Raw genomic sequence first — 25,513 nt, 5'->3', positions numbered from 1 at the left:
CGCCTTTGCGCATGCTGACCTCTCTGCCTGTTTAGTAGATGCAGCTGATGCCCCCTTGGCTCACCTCTCCTGAAGGGACATCTTGCTGGAGGGGCATCACCAGCAGCTGGGAGTGTCGGCCACTCATGGAAGGCAGCCGCACACCTCCCTCAGAGAATTGCCTTGGGACAAACTAGAGTCACCTCTGTAATAGGCGACAATCAGGCAGACCTCGCTGCTACAAAAGGCCAGCCACCTCCCACAGGGTGGGACTCTTCCCTGGACAGTTGATGTTCCCTATCCCCCCTCGCCCCGCCATCACTGTGGCACAGGGCTGAGGCTGAGACCACCTCTTTCTCTGCTTCTCCCCACCCCGTCCTGCTTCTCTCCCAGCTTCTCCCCGATTGCCACCCCAACAGATCCACGCCTCAGATTCCACTTGTAGGGCACCTAACCAAGACTTATCCTCCAGGTTAGGCCTGGATGAGCCCTCAGCCTGGGTCAGAGCACTATCCGGACAGCAGCTTGCTGTTTTCCTTTCTAACCGTTAGCATGGCCATGATTAAACACTTGTCTGTGTTCTCTGTCTAACATGCATCTCACTGTGCTCTCCATAAGGGCAGGGCTGTGTCTATTTTACTCCCACCGTGTTCCTAGCACCCCCCAGCACATAGTAGGCACACACAAAATATGAACTGAAAGAAGGAAGGAAGGTCCTGATGTTGCCTCTGTCTTATTTGATCAAGGGCTCTGAGGCTAAATGACTTTTGGGGTTGGCAGCCGGGAGTGTCATGGCTTGGGCTCGCTGCCCTCCGGCAAGCAGCTCTGAGACCGTGTGGGCAGAGGCCATGTGGCATGCCCGCGTGGATGGCGGCCATCCACCGCCTCTCTCTTTTCCTCACTCAGAGGCAGCAGCTGGGGCTGCTCCGCCAGTGACCGTGAGCAACCCTGGAAGCTGCACTGTCAACAACCTGTCATAGCGAATCACCCCAGGCCACTGATTCCCCACAGAGCTGCCTGCTGAACCAGCCTCAGCCTCTTGAGGCCTCTCCCAGCAGTACTCACAGGCTGGCATCAGGCTGGCACCAGGAAGGCCCAGACCTGCTCCTGGTGCCAAATGAGGCACTTGCTGGAGCTGCTGGGGGCCTGGGCTCAGGGAATGCCACCTCCCACCCCAGGACAGAGGGCAGGAATCCCCATGGAGTATCCAGGAGAACCGGCCCTTTCCCACCCACCGTCTGCCCCATTACACTTGGGAAGGCCTGCGTTGTGCCAGAACATTTCTCACTCCTTGCTTTTGCTAACCCTCATGCCAGCCACACAGGCTGCACGGGGCTGGTTCTGCCCATCCCTCAGAGGAGAAAACTGAGATTCAGACAAAGGAAAGCAGGAGAAGAAGTTAGTAGCCCAAGGATTCTCTCCGTCTCAGGAGTTCCCCATCCTGCCTCAGTGCTGCATAAGGGGGCTTTGAGGAGTACAGCCAAACAGAGGCGAGGGGGCTCAGAAGCCCCTGATGTTTGAGGCTTTTAGTCTGTCCAGATCATAGGTCAGCACCCAGCAGCCCTCTTTCATTTGTTGGCTATAGGGGAATAGCTATAAAGGGTTCCCAGTGGGTGTACCAGAACCAAGGCCCCTGAGTTTCGCCCAGCCCTCATCCCACCCAACCAATGAAGGCCACACTCTACCTCAGGGTCAGGTGGCAAGGACATCAGCTGTGTCCCAGAGCGTCCTCTCTGTCAGAGCACCAAGGCCTGAAGGCACCCTGGGCAACAACTCCTCAGCAGAGAGGCCAGGCTGAAGAGGGGCCACCTCCAAGCTGAGCTGCGCAGAGATTTCCTGGGCACGCCACACCCCCCAGTGGCCAGGCTTTCTCCTCCACAGACTCTCCCGGAGGCCTCCAGTCACCTCGTGTCTCCACCAGAAAGAGGAGGAAGGAGGAAGAGAATTATTATCACAACACAGTAATTATGATGTATTCATTTGTCCAACAAATATTTCTCCAGGGCCTGTGCTGAGCCCAGCTCTGTGCTAAGTGCAGGGCACACAGCCAGGAGTGAGACAGACCTAGTCCCTAACCTTGGGGACCTGGGAAGCCAGTGGACAGATGGTGGACACGCACACAGATAGGGAAGAGATATTCAACATAATTTTGGAGGCTGTAGGTGCAACGGAGAGAAACAAGGCATTGCACAGGCTGAGGGAAGAGGGGAAGGGTGTGTGAGTTGGTGGTCCAGAAGCTTCTCTGAGGTGGTCACAGGGGAGACCAAGGTGATATGAGGGCAGAAGCCACTCCAGGAGCTCAGGGGAGAGTGTTCTGAACACAGGGAAGAGAAGCAGGGGCTTGGGGCAGGAGGAAGGAGGGGGACAGGGGAATGGGGCTGGAAAGCGAATGAGGGCCAGATCCGGCCCTGAAAGCCAAGGTGCAGATTTGGCTTTGACTTCGAGTGAGACAGGGAGCCACAAGATGGTTTTGAGCAGGAAAGTGACATTCACAGATATTTAAAAGTTAGTATTAGCAGCTGATATTTATTGACCATTTACTATCTACCATATCAGGCATTACTCTCGGCGCTCTGACCACATTATCTTCTTTCATCTTTACAACCACCCTGTTGCAGCAGCACACCCAATGACCTCACCCTGGTTCCAAGGTTCAGAGGTAGGCAGCCCTCTCAGGACATGCCAAGGTCACAGACCCTGTAAGCATCTGTGACCCCAGGACTCAAGTCAGCTCTGTCTCACTCACTCAAGAGCTGTTGGGCTGTTGGGGGAGAAGTCTGGGCACAGCTTAACTGGGGCCTCTGCTTCTGGGACTCTCACAGGGCTGTGATCAGGATGTCAGCCAGGGCTGAGGTATCATCTGAATGCTCCACTGAGGAAAGATCCACTCTGAAGCTCACACAGTTGCTGGCAGGATTCAATCCTTCAAGGCTGTTGGACTGATAGCCTCAGTTGTAGCCGGATGTCAACTGGGTCCCAGCCTCAGGTCTTTGTCACATGGGCTTCTCCAGCATGGCAGCTTACTTCATCAAAACATGCAAGCCAAGAAGGCAAGAGAGACAGTCAGCAAGCAAGACTGAAGTCTTATGTATCCTCATCACAGGAGTGACATCCATCATCTTTGCCATATTCTATTGCTCTGAAGCCAGTCTCCAGGCCATTCCACACTCAACTGGGAGGACATGAATGGCAGCAGGCAGAAATCTCTCGGGGGAGTCTGCCCGAACCAGGACCGTGCAGCTCAACTAGCATTTTCTGGTGCCTTCTATGTGCCAGGCATGGTATTAGTGCTGAGAATTTAAAACTAGATGAGTTTGGGCTTCCACTTCCAGGAACATTTTTCTGGGAGGTGTTTTCTGCTACGTACTCTTATTCACTTTCCATTGATGTGACCACTTTGTGACCTATGTAGAATCACTCTTGAGAGGGTAGGGAAATTACTAACTTGATAGTATGGATGAGTTCACCAGACCTTTTTCCTCTGAGGGGCATTTGGACAGTAGTAGTCACTGTGCTAGGCACTGTAAGTACCAAGGAGGTACCCAGGGTAATGAGGAGCAGACAGGTAAACCCACAGGTTAAGCCTGGAGCAAGGCAATGCCACAATAGAGGCCAGACCCACAGTGGGAGTTGGCATAGTGGTTCTTAAAGCAAAATAAGTTATAGATAGTGGATGAAAAGCTGAAACCAAGCTTTGCCCTATGCTTAAGGGGCCTCGGGGGCCTTGCTGGCTTGATTTCAGAGCAGCAGAAGGTCTCTTCCCCAACACAACCCCTCTTCCCACACCCTGATCTCTACCTCACAGACACCAGAGAGGCTTGTTACAGGGAAATAATAGACACACACTTTTAGCTTTCATGAAAAAGCAACTCTCTTCATTTGAAGAACCTCATCTTCCCTGGCTAACCATAGAAGTCTGGCAGGGGCTGCCAATCACAGACTCCACTTCTCTTGGCCAAGGGGGTGAGGGGGTAGATTTGGCATCCAGGCTGAATCAATCTCCCATCCCCTGTCCCATAAAACATGTGACACAAGCCAAGCCAATCAGAGTCCTTCCCTGGGACTGTTTTCCAGGTGAAGCTGACAGGAAGAGATCTTTTTCCCAGCTGGTCAGGACACTATAAAGAAGAGGCCTCAGAAGCAGATGGTGGCCATGTTTCCAGCCATATAGGAAAGAAGCGGGGAGATGGAGACCGATATACAGAGAGACAAGAGAGAGAGCGAGCTGGCATGCCAGTCAACAGCATTACATCCTTGGTTCCTGTCTTCCCTCTGGCAAGCTTTATTCTTGCCATTTCTAGACATGTAAACCAATAAATCCCTTTTTATTTACTTGAAATAATTCAAATTGGTTTCTATTAGTTGCCAACAATAGGGTCCTAAAATATAAGCCTATAATTTCACCACTGAAGTTCAAGGTAAAGCTACAAATCTTCCTGGGAGAGGTGATTCATGGCTCTAAATTGTTACTAAAGTATAAATGACTGATAACAGATCCTTTCTTAAGAGAAGACTATAATTATGAGCTTATCTGAAAACAGACAAAGCACCATACAGCTAGAAGTAAAGACAGTCAAAACATCTGGAAACCTTCACCTATCAGCACATAAGTTTTTTTTAAGATTAGAATCTTCAGTCACCAATGTGCTGAGTTTGCTGGGTCTGGCACCCAGTATGGGGTTCAGTCAATATCGTAAAAGGGAAGAAACAGAAGCAAGGGAAAGTGGAAAGAAAGGAAGAGTGGGGGAAGGAGGAAGGGTAAAAAAAGAAAAGAAAAAAAGAGGGAAGGAGACGGGAAGAGGAGAAGGAAGGGTGATGAGGGCGGAAGAAAAGAGAGAAGGAAGGCTTGAAGGGAGGCAGTAAGGAGGGAAGAAAGAAAGGAAGGAAGGAGGAAGGAAGGGAAGAAGGGAAAGAGAAAGAAAGAGAGGGAGGGAGTAAAAAGAAGGGAGGGAAGGGGAGACGGAGGGAGAGACACACAGAGACAGAGACAAGACAGACAAATTGAGGGGAAGGGAGGGAAGGAAGAAAGACAAGAGTCTGAGCGGCCCCGCCCCCGGCCCCGCCCCCGCCGCCCGCGAGCTGCAGCACCACCTCCGGTCGCCAGGGGCCGCCACGCGCAGCCGCCGGTACCCTGTGCGCGCGGCGGGCCTTCTTTCCCGCCTCTGCGCCGGCCGCGCGCCCCCCCGCCGCCGCTCTCGGGCTCCGGCCGGGTCTCGCGCGCCGTCTTCTCGAGAGGGGCATCGCGCCGCCCGGCGCGCGCCGCCCCCCTGCCTCGCGGCGCGGGGTCTCGCGGGCCCCGCTCCCGCCCTCCGCTCGCCTGGCCCGGACCGGAAGCGGCGCCGCACGGCCTGGGCCTGGCGCGGGGGGCGGGCACCGGGGCCCGGTCGGACATGGGCAAGAAGCACAAGAAGCACAAGTCGGACAAACACCTCTACGAGGGTGAGGAGTGGGCCGGGGTGCGGGCGGCGGGCCCTCGGCGGCTCTGCCGGGCTTCCGCTCTTTCCCAATGGCTCTGGGGCGGCCCGGGGCCCTTCCCTCCCACGGCAGGCCCAGGCCCGCGAAGGGGGCGCGTCCTGCCCGAGGCCGCGCTGCCCCCCGTGCGGCGGCGGCATTCGAACCCGGGTCCCCCTGGTCCGGTGGGTCTCTGGTGGGGAGACATGAGGCGGGCCCGGGAGGCCTGGGAGCGTTCGGGGCGGGCGGTGCCGCCGCACCCCCGGGCCGGGGTCCGTCATTCAACAGGTGCTTCGCGGAGCGCCCAAAGCCGCCTCGGGCTTGCCGCGCCTTCGCGCTCTGCAACCTTAGCACTCCCTGGAGAGCCCCGACTTTAATCGACGCGCTTTCCTTTCTTTTCTTTTCTTTTTTTAAGAGTATGTAGAGAAGCCCTTGAAGCTGGTCCTCAAAGTAGGAGGGAACGAAGTCACCGAACTCTCCACGGGCAGCTCGGGGCACGACTCCAGCCTCTTCGAAGACAAAAACGATCATGACAAACACAAGGACAGAAAGCGGAAAAAGAGAAAGAAAGGAGAGAAGCAGATTCCAGGGGAAGAAAAGGGGAGAAAACGGAGAAGAGTTAAGGTACAAGTGGTTACATTGCTTTGGCTTTGCGGACGGTACTGCCTCCTCCAGCTGCCAACCTCATTTTATTTTCTTTGTATCTGGGGAAAACAAACGCCTCTAAGATCTGGCTCGTTTGAGGAGGAGCAGGACAGAATGGAGACATGAATCATCTATGAGTTTCAGCAAATCGTTTTTGAATTATACTCTTAGGCAATTGTACTCGCACATCAGGTGAGGAATAAGTACAAATTTTGAGGAGCTGCTTCAAAGAACGCTTTTTCCATCTAGGCAGGGTAAAAAGCCATGCTCAAGAAAGCCTCAGTGTTCGAGGATTGTCAAAAATAGTCATTTCAGAAGTGAGTGGGATCTACTGGGGTTTAAAGTTTGTTCTGAAATAAATATTTTAATGCCAAATCTGTAATGAGCAACTTTAAATCTTTTAAAACAGTGTTGTAGTCTGTTGAGAAAATTTGGTCAGAAACCTGTAATGGAGATTGATATTCTTAACCATTTGCATTTAACAGAAAAGAATGAGTAGCTACCATCTTGGTTTGAAAGCTGGGCAAAATAATAATTAATGGCTGGGCCCAGTAGCCCACACTTGTAATCCCAACACTTTGGAATGCCAAGGTGGTAGGATTGCTTGAGGCTGGAAGTTCTAGACCAGCCTGGGCAACATAGCAAGGCCCTGCCTCTGCAAAATAAACTACAAAAATTTCCAGAGCCTGGTGGTGTGCACCTGTGTCCCAGCTATTCAGGAGGCTGAGGTGGGAGGATCCCTTGAGCCCAGGAGTTTGAGGTGCAGTGAGGTATGATCACACCACTGCACTCCAGCCTGGGCAATAATACGAGACTCTGTCTCTAATAATAATAACATTGTTATTACTGTTATTAACTTTCCAAATTTAACCTGCCACCGAACGACTTATTAAATCAATTATTGTGAAGGTAAATTTTCATTGGTTAGTTATATAATTTTTTTATGTTTATATATACAAGAGGAGCTTTCTCTTCCATGTGATTGAACACATTGCTAAGTCACCAAGTCTTAGAGATCTTATTTTGGGGATTTCTTAAGTCTATTCCTTCCCTTTTGTCCCAGTTTTTATTACCTTTGGCTAGGTAGGAGTAATGTTTTGTTTTCTTCCTTAAATTATAAAACCCATATATGCATTTGATTTTTTAAAAGTAGTTCATGTGGTGCAAAAGTACACAAAATGAAAAAAGTTTTCCTCACCCCAATCCTTCACATAGACTCCCTCTTCAGAGGTAACCAGTTGTTTTTTTTTAATTAATAGTAGTAAAGATGATTTTTAAAAGTCAAGAGTACTACACAGCTTTTTGACACAAAGCAGGCTGCTGCTCCACTCTGGACACTTTTTAGGTATTTTTCCTTGCCTACTTATTTCTATTTCAAAATAAAGGTTTATATTGCTATTTACTGATTTAGCAGTTTGTATCTTCTACCGACATCATGTTATGGAAGATGAGAATTCAGTTTCCCTTGCTCAAGGTATAGCTACATCACAATTATTGGTTAAATCAATATTAAAGTGATTGTAGACAAGTATAGTATGCAAATATAGATCTGATCTTAACTAGTTAGATCATTGCTTTCATTTGTTTGGTTATTGCTTAATAATTCTTCCCAAACTCTAAGATTTATGAAACTCATTTGAGTTCTTTACTTCCTTTTTTATTTTCCTCTGGAGACATTTATCTTACAGCTCTCTGTCTCCTGGAGGCTGAATTAGTTGCTGTCAAGGCCTCCTGGGACTCTCCTTCACCTGCTTCCTGGATCTCATGCCTTCCTCTTTCTTGATTCATTCCCTTGTTCTGGTGGACTCTTAACTCTAGGAACGTCCTAAGAAAGCATACACAGGGGGTAGATTTTATAAGTTCTAACATGTTTGAAAATCTGTATTCTGCCCTCATACAGGTTGATGGTTTGGCTTGTTTAGATTGAAAATTATTTTCTTTCAGACTTTTGAAGGCATTGCTTTGTTGTTTTCTGGCTTCTAAATTTGCTGTTGAGAAGTCTGTTGCCATTCTGATTCTTAGTCCTTTGCATATGACCAGTATTTGCTAACTTGAAATTTTTAGGATCTTCCCCCTTATCTTCAGTGTTCTGACATTTCACAATGAATACTTGTGCCTTCAGTTCAGAGCTGTGTGCTTGAAGTATTCCTGTGTTCATTTCTTTCCCTCAATTTTTTCTTTTCTTGGTTTCTGGAACTCCTGCCCTTTAGATATTAGACTCCTGAACTGATCCTCTAATTTTCTTATGTTTTTCTCATATTTTTTCTGGGTGTGTGTGGGGCGGGGGAGGGTTCTTCCTTCAGGGAACATCCCTAAAATTTCTGACTTTTCTGGATTTATTTCAGATCTTATACCTTGGATTTCCAAGAATTTTTTCTTGTTCTCTAACTGTCCTTTTTGAATTAGCACCCTGTTCTTGGTTTTAGATGCAGTATATTCTTTTCTTTCTCTGAGGATATTAATCGAAGTTTTTTCCTGTTTTTTTCTCCTAAGTTTTCTTTTGCTCCCTGCCCTGTCTCTCTCTCCCAAATTCTTCCATTTATTTGTCTGTCTCTGTTTTCTGTTGAAAGCATCTTTAGTTGTCTGTTGAGCTTTTGCAGTTTGTACAAAGCTGATTAAATGCTTTGTACCTAGACAGAGTTTGTCAGTTGATGGACTTTATTGTAGAGTGACTAACAGGGACTCGGTCATTTTGGTGAAGAATGCCCCAATGTCTGTACCTTACAGATGTTTTCTCTGGGATTTTTAGTTTCTCCAGAGAAAAATCCTCCTCTCCTAGGAGATGGATTTTGCCAGTTTTATCCGTGTTTCTGGAGCCAACTGTGGGGCAGGGGCTGAAGGTCTTACCACCCAGTTTTCTGAGTCTGGCATTTCTCCTCACTTTTGGCTCGTCTCGAGATTTGGAGACTCTCAGGTTCCCTGCCTCCCCCAGTTCTGAGCTTTTCCAGGGTTCTGGGATTTAGGCTTTTTTCAAAGGTGTCCACCTCTCTGCATACGGGAGTATCTTGCTTTCTCTGTTCTGCAGATCACCCCATTTGCCTTCCGTCTCCCAAGTGTGTTGACGTGGCTTATCAACCTTTGTCTCTTATGTGCTCTTTGTTCCGGCCATCGTCGTGTTTAACAAAAGTTGAGGTAACCACTTTGAACCACTCTGGTTTTTGTTCTGGCAGTTACCACCATAATCCCATTGATACATTAATATTCTTCATTTCTTGTTTTATTCGTTATCTTATTCTTTATATCGATTACATAGTATTTAGTTATATGGATATACCATACTTATGATTATTACTTTTAAATCTTACATGTAATACTGCAGTGAGCCTCATTGTACACACATCTTTGTACACTCGTGTAAGAATATCTTCAGGATGGGTTCTTAGAAGTGTTCTCCCCCCTGTGTTCCAGCCACTCTATCCTTTCTTGACTGTGGCTCTAAAGATCATTAGTCCCATTGTATTTTGATGTCATTGCAACCTAAAATGGGTTCATATCCACAGTCTCTTCTGGACACACCTCTCAGAATAGGACAGGTAGGGGGATGGTTTCTATTTTACATTCAGGGCTAGAGACTTCAGATCCTTTGGGGTGTCACTGGTTCTGTAGGGACTGTTTGGGTCATTCTTTTTTTCCAGGCTAGACCAGGGAAGCAGGGAGAGATTCTTTTTGCTAGTGTTATGTAGGGAGGGAGACCTTAGAGATACCTCTGTGAGCTGTGTTCTGGATGTCCAGGGAGTTTTAGGAATAGTAGTTGCTGTGATCTCTTCTTGGGAGAAAGAAGGGCTAGAGTATGTATGATTCTGAGGGACTGACGACTCTTCTCTCAGTTCCATGCAGCTGGATGGAGGACAAAGGATGTCCTTTTCCTTTCAAAACGTTTTTCTGAAAGGCATACATAACTTCTGCTTATGTTTTACTAACCAGAACCTAATCACATAGTCACCTTAGCTGCTAGGGAGACCGGAAAATGTCTTTTTTTTTTTCGTTTTTGAGATAGGATCCCGTGTTGTCACCCAGGGCAGAATGCAGTGGTGCAATCATGGTCCACTGCAGCTTCAAACTCCTGGACTTAAGTGATCCTCTCACCTCAGTCTCCCGAGTAGCTGGGACTACAGGCATGTATCACCACACCCAGCTGATTTTTTCAAAAACATTCTTTTGTAAAGATGGGGTCTTGCTATGTTGTCCAGGCTGGTCCCAAACTTCTGGGGTCAGGTGATCCTTTCACCTCAGCCTCCCAAAAGTGCTAGGATTACAAGTGTGAGCTACCATGTCTGGCATTTTAGTTGCGGGGAGTGAATGGGGGTAATGTACCTTGCTAAAAATTAGGAATCTGTTACTTAGGAAAATAAGATAAAGTTGGGGGAAGCGTGCGCGCGCACACACACACACACACACACACACACAACGTAAAGCCTTACAATTTTTCAAAAGTGCCTCAGTTAAGTGATTTTCTTGTTTTGAGTAGGAAGGCTCTAACTATATTAGTTTAAAATGCCCCAACGGGTAGGATCAGCAGTATTGCTCCCTGTACAGCAGTGGTATTTAATGCCAACCAAAGCATTAGGGGTACAACGTGCTTTGGTTTCCACCAGACACCACCCCTATGAAAGTGATGAATTTTGTTATTCCTTAAACATTCTGATGCTGAGCAGTTGATAAAGAATTTGCCTGCTGGCATGACTCTTAAAACATTAGTTTTCCTTTCCTAAATGTTCAGTCTTATATTTTCCCATGTTATGTAAAAAATAAAATAACAGCCATAAAAAATGCTCATGCCATCTGATCTAGTCATACATACACAAGAGGATAGTTAAGTAAAACTGAGATGCAATAGGTAAAATTCTGTGAGGCTGTTAACTTGATAAAATGATTTATAAAAATTACAGAAGTATTTCTAAAATCACAGTAGAGGAAATAACCATATACACACCCATTATGATTATAACACGAAAAAACTACACGTTAACGTTTTACAAATAACAACTGCTACTTATCAGGCATATAGTACATCCTAGGTTCTGTGCTGAGCGCTTTATGTACATCATCCTACTATACTCCCTACTGTAATCCTGTGAGACTGGTGTTCTGTCTCTATTTTGTTGGGTTGTGGTACAATACACATAGCATAAAATTTACCATTTTAATTATTTTTAAGTGTGCAGTTCAGTAGTGTTAAGTGTATTTACATTTTTGTGCAACTATTTTCCAGAACTTTTTCGTACCTATTAACAACTCCCCATTTTCCTTTCTCCCTCTCCTCAGACCTTGGCGACCACCATTCCACTTTGTCTCTGTGAATTTGACTGCTTTTATAAGTGGAATGATACAGTGTTTGTCTTTTTGTAGCTGTCCTATATCATTTAGCACAGTGTCCTCAAGGTTCGTCTGTTGTAGCGCGTGTTGGAATGTCCTTCCCTTCTAAGGCTAATTGCTACTCCATTGTATGGATATACCACATTTTATTTATTTATCAGTCAGTGGACATGTGGTTTGCTTCCACCTTTTGGCTGTTATGAATAATGCTGCAAGGAACATGAATTGTACAAAGTTCTCTTCAAGACCCCTACTTTCACTTCTTTTGGATACACACCCACAAATAGAATTACTGGATCATACTATCTCCTCTTTTATTAATGAGAAAATTGAGGCTCAGGGAGGTTAAGTAACTTTACCAAAGTCTCACAGTTAATGCCAGAACAATAACTCAAATTCTGCCCTTAAGAGGTCTTTAATCTGAAAGAGTTGTTAAAGTAGGCAGCAACCTCTGCCCACAGCACATGGGGAAATAAAGTCAGTGCCCTAACAGAGGCAGGGTTCTAGTTCTGAGTCTCCTGAGAGTACATGGAGCTGGGGGAAATCACAGAAGACTTTTCTCAAGAAGCAGCATTTGAGTTGGGCTTTAGAAATCAAAATACAGTGATGTAACACTATATGTTCAGTTAACATGGGGTCAACTATATGCCCTGAGAGAAATGGCTCTTTTTATGGTAGTTCAGTAGAAGTATTCTGAGATCGTAAGTCATGAGTATTGTACTTAATGGGCTACTTCAGGTATTTTCCAAGGCGATTTGACAACCCAGTTTTTATTTATGTGCTGACTTTAGATGATGATCCCTGAATAGAATGATAGGCACTGCGTAGAGACGTGGAGGTCAGGAAGCCCACACACCAGAGGATTATGGAGCTGTTGTTAGAGGATTAGCTCAAAAATGGGCAAGAAGGAGATGTGTATAGGGGACATAAAGTAAGTCTCTTTTTAAACACAGAATGCATGGAGGGGAGGATAGGGTAAGATCTGAAAGGCAGCTGAGATGGCAGAGTAAGGAGTTTGAGCTTCGCTATGTAGTCAGTGGGAAGTCAGAAACTTTGAGTGGAAGAATGATAAAAGCTGAGTGTTGGTAACATAAATCTGGTAACAGTATCTAACAAATATTGAATGGAGAGAGTGGAAACTGTAAGGAGACCCGCATAGAAAGCTTTTTATTGAAATAGCTCAGACGAGTGGTCTCAATTCCTTTATTGAAACTCACTTGCTATTCTGAAGAACATAGTCCTAACCCAAATGATGTCTTAATAGCTTTGTAGGTCGACTTCTGGTTTAGTTGCTGAAAGAAGTTAGGCCAGTCACATTGCTTAGGAATGTTATCAGAATAAAGTGAGAAAGATAGTAGTCATTAAAAAAAATTTTTTACTCAAAAGCATTAACACATATAGGATGTTATTATATATAAAGCTAAAATTAAGTAAAACTTTAATGAAAATTACAGTAAATTCCAGTAAATACCTATTTTATTAAAGCACTATCTATACTAAGTCCAACAGTGGAGGCAGACTCATAACTAACATCCGAGTGTTTACTGTCTGCCAGACACTATTCTGAATTCTTTGTGTATATTTACTATTTTGATCCTTAGAAATAATTCTGTGAGGCAGGTGCTGTTAGTATCTCGTATTGCTGATTTAACTGAGCCACAGAGTATGAGGTAGCTTTTAACTAGAGAGGAGCAGTGACTAATTGTATTAAGCAAAGTAAGAATTCTGGCAAAACACAGTTCATTGACTTGTGCCATCTGTCACACCTGGGATCTCTGGGCTGTTGTGGCTTATCTGCCTTGGCAGAAAACCCTCCCCCTTTCTCAGCATTGGTCTGTGTGTGTCCCTCCTGAGGTAGTCGTCTCAACCCCAAAAGACCTTTCCAAGGAAGGAAGAACTCAGAAAAGGGGCCTATGAGTAGCATTGCTCCTCTGATAGAAAGCTGTTTATCTGTTTCTTCATTCAACAAATATTTACCTGACACCTATTATCTGGCCAGACTGTACTAGGCTCCAGTGATTAAGATAGGTAAATAAATAAATAAAATCCTACAGGAGCTCAAAGTTGGACCCAGGAATCAGACATGAAAGTATAAATAAACCTCAGGACCTGGTAAATCCTAAGGGAGGTTTGACTAACTTGTTCCAGGAGTCCAGGGAAAGGTATGCGTCATTCTGCCGTGGGCAGCCAGGGGAAAGCATCATAGAGCTAATGGCTAACGTGTGTAGCAAATGCTGTTTTCAGCCTAGGGCCAAAAATGATGTGCAACTGCCAGGTAATGAAACATTTTTCATTGGATTCTAAAATCAGCTGTTAAAAGGGAACTCTACATTGTTTTGCATATTGGAGCATCACTTGAATATATGTATGTGTATATATCCTCCGAAAGTAACCAACCTGAGGGACAGTACTTATTACTAAGGACTTTAGCTGTTAATTTGCATGCTTTTGTGTTCCTGTTTCATGCTGTCTCCTATGATTAATTACTTCTGCAAATACTAAGCAAGTATTATGTGTTAGGCATTGCTGAGCTTGCAGGTATGGAGCTGAATAAGACAAGGACCCCTGTCCAGAGGGAGCTCCAGTAGAACAGGCAAATGTCATTTGTTGAGTGAATAATGTGGTTCGGTGAGTGTTAAATCCTAATAATCTGAGCAAAGATTTGCTTTAAAAGCATTACACACAGATTAATAAAATAACTTGCCATCAAGTTGTGGGCAAATTAGAATCCAGTCAGAAGAAAGTAAATGTGTTTGTAGTTAATAGAAATAGCCCCTCTTCCTTTCTCCTGCCTCAGATCTTCATGCACGCAAGATGTTTCCTCTGCCTGGAATCCTGTTCCCACACACCTACCTCCACCCCCAACCTAACTAGATTCTTTCTCCTTCAGATCTCAGCTCAGATGTTACTTCCTCATGGAAACCTTCCCACACTTTTCCAGTCTAAATTATTTTCACCCAAAAGTTATTCTGTCCTTGAAATCTGTTTTGTTGTTGTTTTTAAGACTAGTCAAGTGAAGCAGTGGGAATGGGGAAGGAACAAAGAAATCTGTAGCTGGTTGTGATCAATTAGTTGTAAACATGTTTATTTTTTTTAATGAGTTATTTAATGCACATCTCTGCTGTTATAAACCTGTTTGTTTTTTGAATGAGTTATTTAATGAACATCTCTGCTGTTTCACTCTGAGCTCCGTAAGAGTAGGGCTGTGTATATTTTCTCTTTCACTATATAGCCAAACAGTAAAGCCTCTTTTATTTATTGAATGAATGAGTGTCCATCATGTGCTAAGTAATGTGCTAAAACTTCACATAAACTATCACCTTTAATCCTTAAAATAGTCCTGTGAGGTATGTATTGTTGTGTCTATTTTAAAGATTAGAAAATTAGACTCCAAAAAATTATATAGTTTATCCATGACGCCATAGCTAGTTACATAGTTTATCCATATCATAGCTTTGTCACCTACTAGTGACGAGGCCAGAATTTAAACCCGCTTTATAAACTAACTGTAAACCCTTCTTCCTTAACTACCTAAAGTTAAATGGCACTAATATCTTTGCTTAGTTTTTTCTGTGTAATTAACAGAATTTACTGTTAACCAGAACTGTGTTAACTTATGGTTTTACGTAACTATATTCATTTAATAAGTGACATTCACAACAAGATTCTACAACATACTCTGAATTATGAAAAAGAAAATGTAAAGGTTGGAATCAGAATTTTAGGTGGAGAGAGACCTGTAGAGATCACAGCCTTGTGTTGTACAGATGGGAAACTGAGACTAAAACAGTGGGGTAACTTGTTAAAAGTCATATGCTGGTGAACTAGAAGCTAAATCTCCTGATTCTCAGTCTGGAAATAACATGCTACAATATCTCTATTCAGTTTAGGGTAGTTTCCAAGCATATGTTTTTATATTCTTTTTTTATTTTGGACTCCCTAGCCCCAAAGACTTTTTGCTTTACTGAATGATAAAGTGGTTACGGTAGACCAGGATAACTAGGTAAAGATACTAGGTAGGGGTAGTTCAGAAACATTATACCCTCCTTTGGTACTTTTTCCACTTGGCTAGTTTATGATTGACCGTCTCATCAACTCTGTAAGATAAATAATAACAGTTAAATCTCCATCTTGCATGTGGTAAAGAGGTCTGATGAGAGTAAATGAATTGCCTAAGATCACAGAGTGGTTTTTTACTTTATTCTTTTTGTTTTTTTTTTTTTTTTTTTTGAGACAGGATCTGGCTCTGTTGCCCAGGCTAGAGTGCAGTGGTGCAATCTTGACTTACCGCAACCTCCACCTCCTGGGGCTCAAGCCATCCTCCTACCTCAGCCTCCCAAGTAGCTGGGACTACAGGTGCACACCAAAACTCCTGGCTAATTTTTGTATTTTTTGTAGAGACGGGATTTCGCTATGTTGCCTAGGCTGGCCTCGAACTCCTGAGCTCAAGTGATCCACCCGCCTCGGCCTCCCAAAGTTCTGGGATGACAGGGGTGAGCCACCGCATCCAGCCAGCAGAGTATTTTAAGGATGAAGCTGGACTCTTAGAGCATAGGTTAGCAAGCTGGCCAACAGTTTTTGTAAATAAATGTTTATTGAAACACAACCAAATTAATTCATTTACATTTTATCTGTGGTGGTTTTCATACTACAACATATACTATAATACAAAAGCAGAGTTTAGTAGTTGTGACAGAACTTAATGGGCCACAAAGCCTAAATGTTTACAGTTTGGCCGTTTTTGGTTTTTGTTTTGTTTTGATTTGTTTTGTTTTTGAGACAGAGTCTTGTTCTGTCGCCCAGGCTGGAGTGCAGTGATGCGTTCTTGGCTCACTGCAACCTCTACCTATGGGTTCAAGCGATTCTTCTGCCTCAGCCTCCCAAGTAGCTGGGATTACAGGCGTGCACCACCACCCGCAGCTGATTTTTGTATTTTTAGTAGCGATGGAGTTTCGCTTTGTTGGCCAGGCTGGTCTCAAACTCCTGGCCTCAAGTGGTACACCTGCCTCAGCCTCCCAAAGCTCTGGGATTACAGGCACGAGCCACTGCACTTGGCCCAGTTTGGTCGTTGACCAAAAAGTTTGCTGGCCCCAGTTCTAGACTCTTGGCACTGGCACTGGATGAGTTTTTTCTACCTGGGAGAATGCGTACTGCCTCTCAAGCTGTCCTTTCTTCACAGGTCACATTTAATAGGAAGGAATCTGTGTCTCTGTGGCTGTTATTTCATAGAATGGATCTTCTAAACTTGCCAGCCTACCGAGATCCATACCAGTATTTCTGGACGAAGGATTTAAAATTTTCCAAAGTTAAGAATTACTGCAACAGAATATGTTGTGAGGTGGTAAAAATACATTAATCAACTAACAGTGGTAGCTGGGATCAAGCATGAGTTCAGTTTATAACTGCTCTCTGGAACTTTTAAAACAACCATATATTCTGTATTAGGCGCTTTGGATTCTGAAAATAGAGTGCAGAGCTCTAGATCAGTGATTCTCAAAGTGTGGTCCCTGTACCAGCAACACCCACATGGCCTGGAAACTTGTTAGAAAGTACAAATTCTCAGTCTCTACCCCATACCTGCAGATCAGTAATTCTAGGGACAAGGCCCAGCCATCTGTGTTTTTAATGAGACCTTCAGGTGATTCTAATGCACACTAAAGCTTGCAAACCACAAGAATTTTTGTTTCTTGCAAAACAAAATTTTTGTTTATTGCAAAATCCTAAATAATCCTGATGCTGCCAGTCTGGTGACCATGCTTTGAGAACCATTGCTGTAGATACTAGAAATAAAAAATAGGGCATAGGCCAAGAAAATAGCTTTTTGAGTCCATAAGATCCTGTTGAGAGTCTTGATTTTGATGAGCATAAAATGGGCATTGTTGGACAATTTTACTTCAAAATTTAAATTTTAAAAATGCAGAGTACAGAGAATAAAACTACCATCTTGATGCCAACCATCCAGCTTTAGCAGATCTCAACATTTAGCCATATAGATATGTGTGTGTGTGTATATATATATATATATATATTTTTTTTTTCCCCCTAAGGAAAGAAGAGGGCAGACAGAGATCCCTTATACCCTTTCAGAGTCCCATTTCTGTCTTTCTTTCTGATAGAGAGAACCACTGTACTGAATTTGGTGTATATCACATGCATGTTTTTATAATTACAAGTTCTGCATACATCTGTAAACAATGTATGCTTACACATTTTCATACTTAGCTTGTAACAGTAATTGTTCTGCAACTTTTCTCCAGACATTGTTTCTGAATGTTATCCGTGTTGATACAATACAATTTTAGCTCATTTACTTTACCTGTTATGTAAATATGACACAATTTATTAATCTATTTTCCTTTTAATAGGCATTGGATTATTCCTATTTTTTTACTATTTTAAACAATACTGCAGTACTCTCGTACAAGTCTCCATGTAGACCATACGACAGGAAATTTCTCTGGTATATGCACAGAGAGTAGCAGTTGAGAAGTAGGTTAAAGGCTTTGCTAGCTTTGCTAGATATTGCTAATTGCTCTACTAAGGATTGTTCCTATTCACCCAATTGCAAGGTATGAAAATCCCATTTCTCTACATTTTTATCAAAACTTGACATTTCAGACAAATGTTGCCAAAGAGAGGTGAAATGCCTTCTAGTTTTTAAATCTATAATTACCCAAGTTCTAGGGAGCTTGAGCTAGTTCTCATGTTCTCAACATTTCACATTTCTTATTCTGTGAGTTACCTGTGATATCACTTATCTATTTCCTTTTTGGATTTTTTGCCTTTTTGCATAGATTTATAGATGCTCTTTATGGAATCTTTCTTAATGTTTTATAAGTTGTGTTTCAAGTACTTTATCTCAGTCTATCGTTAGATTTTTAACTTGGCTCATGGATTTTGTTGAGGTACCAAAATTTATCAACTTAATATCAAATTTATCAAGGTTTTCCTTTAAAATTTATTCTTTTTATATCTTTTTAAGAAAGTCTTTTTCTACTCTTGGGTCTTAAAGATGCTTTACTTTTATCTGAAGTTCTGAAGCTTTGCTTTGTACATTTAAGTCTTTATCTGGAATTCACTTTTGTGTATGGAATGAAGTAGAGCTCAAATTCTTATTTTCTCTTTTCAGGTAACAGTTGTCTCAGCACCACCCTTTTGTCATTGACTTATAATGTCACCTCTGTGATATACTAAGATTATTCTATGTACATGGGTCTGTTTCTGGGCTCTGATCTCTTCTGTTGGCTTATTTGTCTGTGTGTCAGACCCACATTGTCTTATTATCACGTTATACAAATAACTTAATATCTGGTAAGACGTATCATCTTACTCTGACCTTTTTCAAAACTGTTGTGTTCTTAATCGTTCACTCTTCGAGGTAAATTAATGCAATTGGCTTGTTGAATTCCATGGAAATTTTTGTTTTTAAATTTCGATTGGCATTACATCGAATGTATTGATAACGAGAGAGGATTGACTCTGAATTCATGAACATAGTATATCTCCTTTATTCAGGCCTTCTGTGACCTTCAGTAATGTTTCACAGTTTTTCCCAAAAGGTTTTGGGTATCTTTTATTAGATTTATTTCTATATACACTATGTTGCTTTTTTGGATAGTATTGTTTTTCTAACTGGTTATTTCTGGCATAGAGACCCCCTTTGTTTTTTCCTTCGTGAACGTATTATTCTCTCCTTTTCCAGTAGATGGCAGTAAAGTACATTGAGCTTGTTATTAAGAATATTTTCTTTACAATGATGTGTTTTTACCCCTTAAAATGATTTTTGTATTTAAAGATATTGGTTCTGAAATATTTCTAAATTATCTCCCTTTGTTCCATTTAGGAGGATAAAAAGAAGCGAGATCGAGACCGGGTGGAGAATGAGGCAGAAAAAGACCTCCAGTGTCACGCCCCTGTGAGATTAGACTTGCCCCCTGAGAAGCCTCTCACAAGCTCTTTAGCCAAACAAGAAGGTTGGAATAACTCTGAATTAACTATCCTGAATGAGGAGGCTGAAATTATTATAGCTCAGGAAAATGGTGGGGTTTTAGCTTCTAATTTGGAGCTTTGTGATTGAATTTTTAAGTTTTTTCTCTCAAACTGCATAAGAGCTTTAAATTAGCTTCAATTTTGGATTGATACTCTCAAACTTCAATATATTTTTAAGATAAATGGCATTTCTGTATGAGATATTTAATAATGGTTGTAGAAAATGATCTAGTAAATAATAATCTCTAGAATACTCCTTTTTAAAATACCCTTTTCCCTTCTTCTTTGCTTTAGAAGTAGAACAGACACCCCTTCAAGAAGCTTTGAATCAACTGATGAGACAATTGCAGAGGTAAATGTTTTTCCAATATTTTTATAACATAGAAATTAAAATGGTAGATGTGTAGGATCCAAACCACATTTGTGCCTAACTCCAAACATACTTGATTTTAAAGTGAATGATAAATATTTTGCCTGGCAGCAGAAGTACTCCAAGAGGCTAACTTTTAGATATTCTTTATTTGGTTTGTTTCCCTGGCAACTTGAAGGGTGTTACATAATACTTTTAATGACAAATTTCTGTCTCTAAAGTAATTTCTGATGTTAAAACTTTAAGCCAGGAATAAACAATACAGATATTTCCACTTTGCTAATAGATGGAAATACCTTCTGTGTATTTGTACAATGCTTATCATGCCACGAATGTTTAGCAATTATTAAGTATAGGAGAAAAAATAAAACACCATAAATAGGAATTATGGCCTTCTTTTAAATGCAGAAATTGGTTCTAAAAATTTCAGCGCCTAGATTAAGCTACTGTTGAGTTCTTAAAAGGGAAAAGAATAACTCAATCTTTATTAAAATATTTATTTTGGGCCGGGAGTGGTGGCTCACGCCTGTAGTCCCAGCACTTTGGGAGGCCGAGGCGAGCAGATACCGAGGTCAGGAGATTGAGACCATCCTGGCTAACATGGTGAAACCCCATCTGTAATAAAAAAAAAAAAAAAAAAAAAATTTTGCCGGGCATGATGATGGGTGCCTGTAGTCCCAGCTACTTGGGAGGCTGAGGCAGGAGAATGGTGTGAACCCGGGAGGTGGAGCTTGCAGTGAGCCGAGATCACGCCACTGCACTACAGCCTGGGCAACAGAGCAAGATTCCGTCTCAAAAAATAAATAAATAAATAAAATAAATATATTTATTTTGATATCTCTCTTTACTCAGAGTTTAAATTTTCAGCTCAAAGATATTTCCATTATTTGCAAAGGGTTTATGGTTGTAGATCATACATTTTTACAGTGGACTTTCTTTCATTGTATTGAACTTAAGTCAACCCAGAACACATTGTAAATAATTTTTCTCTAACGTAATCTGTATTCAATGCCTGTTCAGGTTTGCAGTTAAGATCAGAAGTTAACCGAGTATAGTAGCTCACACCTGTAATCCCAACACTTTGGGAGGCTGAGGTGGGAGGATCAGTTGAGGCCAGGAGTTTAAGACCAGCCTGGGCAACATAGTGAGACCCCATCTCTACAAAAAAATAAAAATTATCCTAGTGTGGTTGCACACACCTGTAGTCCCAGCTCCAGAGACTGAGGTGGAAGGATCACTTGAGCCCAAGAGGTTGAGGCTACAGTGAGCTGTGATAGCACCATTGCACTCCAGCCTGGGCAACAGAATGAGATCTTTTCTAAAAAAAAAAAAAAAAAAAAAAAAAAAAGAACTTACTGATCTCTCTTCTTTTTTGGTGTATGAGAAAAATCACATCTAGTCTTTATATTTAAATAACTCGTTCATTACTTCACTACTTGTCCGAAAGGAGTGAATAGGTATTGGGTATTGGGTATTCCATTGCAATTTACAAGGTGTGACTGTAAAATGTCATGGCTGCCTTAGAGTTTTTCTTGCAACGTAAGGCCAGAATGTAGGTTAATGATGTCACCTTAAAAGAAATGACTTAATTAAAAGAAGACATTCAAATGGCCAACAGGTATATGAAAAAATGCTCACCATCACTAATAATCAGAGAAATGCAAGTCAAAATCACCTCACCCCAATTAGAATGCCTGTTATCAAAAGACAAAAAAAAAAAAAAAAAACAAAGCTGGCAAGAATGTGGTAGAGAAAGGGAAATTATATATACTGTTGGTGGAAATGTAAATTAGTATAGCCATTATGGACAAGTATTATGGACAACAAGTTCCTCAAAAAATTAAAAATAGAACTACCGTATGATCCAGCAATTCAGCTACTGGGTATATATCCAAAGGTAATGAAATCAGTATGTCCAGGAGATACCTGTACTCTTGTGTTAATTGCAGTGCTATTCATAGTAGCCAAGATGGAATCAGTCTAAGTGCCCATCAATGGATGAATGCATTTTTTAAAATGTGGTATGTATACACAATGGAGTATTATTCCACCATTAAAAAGAATGAAATACTATCATTTGTAACAACATGGATGAACCTAGAGGACATCATGTTAAATGAAATAAGCCAAACACAGAAGAACAAATACTGCACGATCCTTTTGTAGTTCATAAGTGTAATGATTGGGTTTTCATGTTCCTTTGTGAGATATACTGCCCTCAAACTTTGTTACTACATCAGCACATTACCCATCTGATGTGAAGACAGAAAATATGGTGAGGGCACAAATATGACATCATCTCACTCATGTGGGATCTTAAAAAGTTGATTCATAGAAGTAGAGTAGAACAGTGGTTACCAGAGGCGAGGGAAAGGTAGAGGTTGGTCAGCAGGTACAGAATTACAGTTAGATGGGAGGAATAAGCTCTGGTCTTCTGTTGCACAGTAAGGTGACAGCAGTCCACAACCATTTATTATATACATCAGAATAGCTAAAAGAAAGGATTTTGAATGTTCTTATTCCAAAGAAATAACAAGTGTTTGGGGTGATAAATATGCTAATTACCCTGATTTGATTATTACACAGTGATACCGAAGTATCCTTGTATATATGTATGTTAGTATATATGTGTCGAAACGTCACACTGTACCCTCTAAATATGTGGAATTATTATATGTCAATTAGAAACAAAGTCTTAATGAAAAAACACTTCAGAAAGTATTTCTTAGTCTAAAGACATTGGGAATTAGAACCCAGAGCCACACTGTTTTGATTAGTTTTAGTGATTGGATGATTCTTCATCCTTACCAGGAGCTAAGCCTGGTTTAAAAAAAAAAAAATCTAGTTGATCAAGTTTGATAATAGCATTTTTGGTCAAAACTAGATGGGGCTCTGTATTAAAATGACTGACGTAGGAGTTAGATAATTTCCTCCAAAGGGTAGCTGCAGGAGGCCACCCAGAGGTGAATGCTGCCGTTACGGTAACTCCTATGGACAGCGCACGTTTTGATGTATGGGTCCTGACTGTGTATTTTTGCTTGTTGTCATTTTTTAGTCTCACTGCTTAGGCATCCTACTGTGAAAAACAAAGGCAGATTCACATAGACCTGAGTCAGATTTCAACTCTTTTATTTAATGCATGACTCAGGATAGAGAATTTCAAACTCACTGAGCCTCAGTATCCTCCGGTAGTGGAGGATACCACCACTTTGATGGCTTTTGTGAGGATTCGATATAAAATATGTCAAGTGCCTACCACTGGGACTAGCAACATGGTAAATATGTTTTTAAAGAAGTTGTTATTTTTTAAACCATATTTTTACTGTTATTCTGTGGAGTAAGAAAACCTTTGGTGTGCCAGATTTCCAGAGGGAAAAAAAAATTAGCATAATGATTTAATCATATAAAGCACTCATTCTCAACCTGACAATACTGGAAATACAAATGCCAAATATTCAAATCCCAATGCCAGTACTCATCTGTGGAAATATCACTGCCTGGACCCTACCCTTCTTCCCCAAGAGCTTCTGGTACAGTGGGTCTAGGCTGAGTCTTCCTCCTGCTTCTTCCCCGCATTGGAATTTTTTTAAAGCTCCTGTGTGATTCTAGTGTACAGCCAGTGTTGTGAGTCTGTGATGAAAAGCACTAGTTTTCAAATTTGAGTTTCTGATTTTGGGGTTTTTTTGGTCCAGTCCTGTCTTGGCACACATACGGAGGTATTTAAGAGGACCTTTTTAATGTCAGTTTTTTTAGCATCCCCCACATACACATGATAGAAGTTATATCCATTTATGGAGAAAATAGACATGCATGGACCAGAAATGCAAGCCTATTAGAAATTAATATGGAGGATTGTAGATGTATGTTCATAGTTACTATTTTGGCCTTTTCCCCTTTGGTTGATTAAAAATATGCAGTGCTAATCTCCCAAAGGTTAAAACATTGGTCAGTTAGTTGAGGTTGTTTATTTTGCTTCATGTTTTCCTGTATAAGTGTAGCTGTTAATTAATGAGGCTGTGTATTTTAAAAGAAAGAAATCTCCATCCTGAGGGTACAGCTAGGATGTAAAACTTCCTTGTTATTAAATACTTAATAGACTTTAAAATCATTTCTTCAGTTTTCAGTTAAAAATATGTTAACATATTACAAATTCTTTCTGCATCTGAAGGGTTTCCTCTGACTTCTGCTTCTAGACCAATGAATTTGTTTGTAATAGAATAAAATATTACATTGTCTTTTGCATATCTTTACAGAAAAGATCCAAGTGCTTTCTTTTCATTTCCTGTGACTGATTTTATTGCTCCTGGCTACTCCATGATCATTAAACACCCAATGGATTTTAGTACCATGAAAGAAAAGATCAAGAACAATGACTATCAGTCCATAGAAGAACTAAAGGTAACTCTTCAATCCTATATACACAAAATCTTGGTAGAAATCTGCATGTCTGATATTCAGAATCTTTCTCATTGACCTTTTATTTTGCAAAGAGTTGAGTTTATTTTAAGGTCCAATATCTTTGTTTATTTCTGCTTCAGAAAACTTTATGAGTTTGGTGATGGAAAACCAGATGAAATAGGTCCTGATATCTTTCATTCATAATTATTTTTGTCTTTAGCGAAATTTTGAGTTTGATATGTGTTCCACAGTATATTTTTTCCAACCTTAGAGTGAAATTTTTAGCTTAGATCAATACAAGTAGAACTAATGTTTTAATGAAAGTTGAGGGTTTTTTCTATTTCTAGACATATGAGATATGCATATTGTATTAATCCATTCTTACACCGCTATACAGAACTGCCTGAGACTGGGTAATTTATGAAGAAAAGAGCTTTGATTAACTCACAGTTCCACAGGCTGTACAGGACACATGGCTGGAGAGGCCCAAGGAAACTTACAATCGTACTGGAACATGAAGGGGAAGCAAGCATGTCTTCATATGGCAGCAGGAGAGAGTGAAGGGGGAAGTGCTACACACTTTCTTTTTTTTTTTTTTAGATGGTTTACATTTTTTTAATTTTTTAATTTAAGTTCTAGGGTACATGTGCACAACGTGCAGGTTTGTTACATATATATTCATGTGCCATGTTGGTGCGCTGAACCCATTAACTCGTCATTTATATTAGGTATATCTCCTAATGCTACCCCTCCCCCATACCCCCACCCCACAACAGGCCCTGGTGTGTGATGTTCCCCACCCTGTGTCCAGGTGTTCTCATTGTTCAATTCCCACCTATGAGGGAGAACATGCGGTATTTGGTTTTCTGTCCTTGCCATAGTTTGCTCAGAAACAGCTTCATCCATGTTCCTACAAAGGACATGAACTCATCCTTTTCTATGGCTGCATAGTATTCCATGGTGTATATGTGCCACATTTTCTTAATCCAGTCTATCATCGTTGGACATTTGGGTTGGTTCCAAGTCTTTGCTATTGTGAATAGTGCCACAATAAACATATGTGTGCATGTGTCTTTATAGCAGCATGATTTATAATCCTTTGGGTATATACCCAGTAATGGGATTGCTGGGTCAAATGCTATTTCTAGTTCTAGATCCTTGAGGAATCGCCACACTGTCTTCCACATGGTTGAACTAGTTTACAGTCCCACCAACAGTGTAAAAGTTTTCCTGTTTCTCCACATCCTTTCCAGCACCTGTTGTTTCCTGACTTTTTGATGATCACTGTTCTAACTGGTGTGAGATGGTATCTCATTGTGGTTTTAATTTGCATTTCTCCGATGGCCAGTGATGATGAGCATTTTT

General features: G+C 41.8%; 1 protein-coding gene and 1 non-coding gene across 23 annotated transcripts in view; both read left to right on the top strand.

The window, feature by feature from the left end:
• Window positions 1-5,146: 5,146 nt before the first annotated feature.
• Window positions 5,147-25,513, top strand: part of BRD7 (bromodomain containing 7) — a 55,659-nt gene continuing 35,292 nt past the window's right edge. For 9 of the 22 annotated variants that reach the window (XM_055366027.2, XM_055366026.2, XM_055366022.2 and 6 more), the window contains exons 1-5: window positions 5,147-5,418; window positions 5,846-6,054; window positions 19,235-19,364; window positions 19,675-19,732; window positions 24,004-24,148. In XM_055366027.2, coding sequence (XP_055222002.2) covers window positions 5,370-5,418; window positions 5,846-6,054; window positions 19,235-19,364; window positions 19,675-19,732; window positions 24,004-24,148 — 591 coding nt within the window. In that variant the 5' untranslated portion in view covers window positions 5,147-5,369. The remainder of the gene's footprint in view (window positions 5,419-5,845; window positions 6,055-19,234; window positions 19,365-19,674; window positions 19,733-24,003; window positions 24,149-25,513) is intronic. The other 13 variants (XM_063700196.1, XM_055366035.2, XM_019012558.3 and 10 more) reach the window with 2 other exon arrangements.
• On the top strand, window positions 21,905-22,008 carry LOC115931150 (small nucleolar RNA U13). The gene has a single exon (XR_004067699.2). It is a non-coding gene; the product is annotated as a small nucleolar RNA U13 (small nucleolar RNA).

This window comes from Gorilla gorilla, chromosome 18 (genome assembly GCF_029281585.2).
Source record: "Gorilla gorilla gorilla isolate KB3781 chromosome 18, NHGRI_mGorGor1-v2.1_pri, whole genome shotgun sequence".
Taxonomy (NCBI): domain Eukaryota; kingdom Metazoa; phylum Chordata; class Mammalia; order Primates; family Hominidae; genus Gorilla; species Gorilla gorilla.
Note: the sequence above shows the minus strand (reverse complement) of the source record. Positions and strands in the feature narration are given on the sequence as shown.